At 33.7% G+C, this 2717-nt stretch overlaps 1 protein-coding gene across 1 annotated transcript in view; it reads right to left on the bottom strand.

The window, feature by feature from the left end:
* Positions 1-263: 263 nt before the first annotated feature.
* LOC132739634 (inactive pancreatic lipase-related protein 1-like) overlaps positions 264-2717 on the bottom strand; it is a gene marked incomplete at its 3' end in the record, with an annotated part of 2779 nt that continues 325 nt past the window's right edge. The window contains 2 exon segments of the mRNA XM_060727386.1: positions 264-568; positions 2633-2717. The exon segment at positions 2633-2717 is cut by the window's right edge and continues 325 nt beyond it. Of these exon segments, the coding sequence (XP_060583369.1) occupies positions 264-568; positions 2633-2699 (372 nt within the window).

The following is a 2717-nucleotide window of genomic DNA, read 5'->3' as shown; positions in this document are numbered from 1 at the left end:
TTTCAGTCTTGTTTGTTTTTATACATACATATTTCAATAATTTCACACATATATTTAAAATGTATTAAAATAAAATTCGGTACACAAAATACCACTCTACATGTAATGGGCATATATTTGTTAAGTTGAGACCATACTGCTAGATTTAAATGAGTTCGGAAGCATATAATATCTACAAGCTGTGCCTTTATGATCTTATCACATACACTTAGAATTCCAAATTTATAGTAACTATAGTAACTATGTTTTATTTTTTAACTTACATGTTTCAACAGCGCTTTGATCATCTCGCCCACCCATGGTCTGTCTACAAAGTCCATATACCCATGTATTATGACCTTTATTTGCTTCAGTTTACAGAACGATTTCCACGCACATTTCTTCTGTCTGTCTGTAATAACAAGCTCTTCATATCCCTCGGTCGAGTTTCGAGTAAAGAGGAGAAATTTGGTATCGATGTAGTTAGGTGACCGTGGAAACAAACCTTTCGTGTTAGTGAACGGGTAATCTATTGAAAAATTACCCAAGGTTCCGTAATTTACTTCCTTCGGTCTTTTGAAAAACCAAGCTAAAAAAGATATAAGCTAACATGCTTAAAGTAAAATGAAAAGAAAAAAACAGCAACTTTTTTTACAACAGTAACCCTGACCACGCCAAATATCTTAAATAGACGTGTCCGTCTTTCAGTCTGGACAAACCATGTATTATTTTTGGAAACGTTTCAAAATATGTATAGTAACTGAATAGCGAACAGTGCTGTCTGCACTGGCTTAAGGGTGGAATCAGTTGCCGCTAGCAGACTGACTGAAAGTTTATTTTAGCAAATATACCTTATTTTTATATTATAAAAGAAACTTTATTTTCATTACAAAAGCAATTAATTGAAATGTTTAGTATTTTAAGTCTAGTTATAATAGAAGGAATTATAGTAATATATCTGAATGAACAGATTTAGATGTGAAATCATTACCTTTTAATTACATTAAACTACCTCTGCAAAATGTTATATCAAAGGCTAGTTTATTTTCAGCATTTACGTCGGTCACACGTATTTATTTTGAAGTCAAAATTTATTTATCAGTTTACAAGAGTATTTTGATAAAACTTCATTTGAGCAAGACAAGTGATAGCTGTACATGTATTTTTGAAAATAGTAAATGAATGGTATGACAAACGAATCTAATGTTTCATACTGCCTATATCTCAGACAGCCGTGCGTCATCCCGTAAATGAAATTGAGAGTTCCTGAATGCTTGTTCGCTTACAACTCTATAACAAGTAGAAAAACTGATAGCGAACAGCATGGATCCTGATCAGACTGCGCGGATGCGCAGGCTGGTCTGGATCCATGCTGGTCGCAAACCCATTATGTTGGTTTTGTCATGGCACGGCTCAAATGAATATAATCATAATGAAATTCTAATGTCTTCCATATGCCTATATCTCAGAAATGTCCCGTTGCGATCATCCCTATAAAATGAGAGATTTGAGAGTTTGCCTGGGAATGCATTCTGTATGGGGGCTTTCTGTCTCATGTACAAAGTATAACAAAATGTAAACGGCAAGTTCTCATACAATATGTTATTACGCAAATTCAAGGCGATAAATTTGAGCAGTTTTCAAACTTACATCGTGCATATTAAGATAATATTTTTGCAGATCGAAAACCTGTGCTAAATCTCGCTAAATCTTGAACGTACTTTCAATCAGGGACATTATATATTTTAAGATAAAATATAATAGAAATTTGAGCCGCGTCACGACAAAACCAACATAATGCGTTTGCGACCAGCATGGATCCAGACCAGCCTGCGCATCCGCGCAGTCTGATCAGGATCCATGCTGTTCGCTTATAAACCCTATTACAAGTACCGAAACTGATAGCGAACAGCATGGATCCTGATCAGACTGCGCGGATGGGCAGGCTGGTCTGGATCCATGCTGGTCGCAAACGCACTTTGTTGGTTTTGTCATGACGCGGCTCAATTATATATCCGCGCAATCTAATCTGTATGGCCTTCTGTTCGCTGTACAAAGTATAAAAGTAAACGCAAGTTATATAAAATGTATTAGCAATTCAGCATAGAAATCTAGCAGTTTCAACTCACGGAAGACCAAGGCTGGTTTAGATACCATTTGCGATCGACAATTACTTCTTAATGTTGAAGTATTTCATGGACTATTCTTAAGATAAATTATAGAATAAAATTGTAAACTTGTACTGGAACATCAAAGTTCCGTTAAGCTATTTAAATATAATACAAGAAACATTTCTTTTAAACGTGTTCAGATTCTTTGAATTAGAATTATATTATTTTAATCAAGCTTAAACTATTTAAGGAGCATTTTAGTTTGTGTTTATATATACTTTAATTCAGGAGCAATTGTGTGTCACTGTTTAAGACTTTCTGTTAATTAACAAGCGATTATCTTTATTCAATATATAAAACTGAAGTTAATCATACTAAATTCGGAAAATGAGCATGTTTTGCCTTTTAATAAATAATAATAATAATGATAATAATGATGATGATGATGTAGTCGAAACATGCATAAATGTTGTAGTTACCAATGTTTCATTTAAATTATGCGTAGAAAACAGGCATTTAAAACAATAGTAAAACGTATATACCTTCGGCGGATAATATCACGAAACCGAGAACAGAAATTTTTACAGCAGACACAATAACTGAATCCATCGATAATCTTTAACTATA

Source organism: Ruditapes philippinarum, unplaced genomic scaffold (assembly GCF_026571515.1).
Source record: "Ruditapes philippinarum isolate M1 unplaced genomic scaffold, ASM2657151v2 ctg18247_1_1_1_1, whole genome shotgun sequence".
In the NCBI taxonomy this organism is placed as follows: Eukaryota; Metazoa; Mollusca; class Bivalvia; order Venerida; family Veneridae; genus Ruditapes; species Ruditapes philippinarum.
This window is presented reverse-complemented; position numbering and strand designations above follow the sequence as displayed.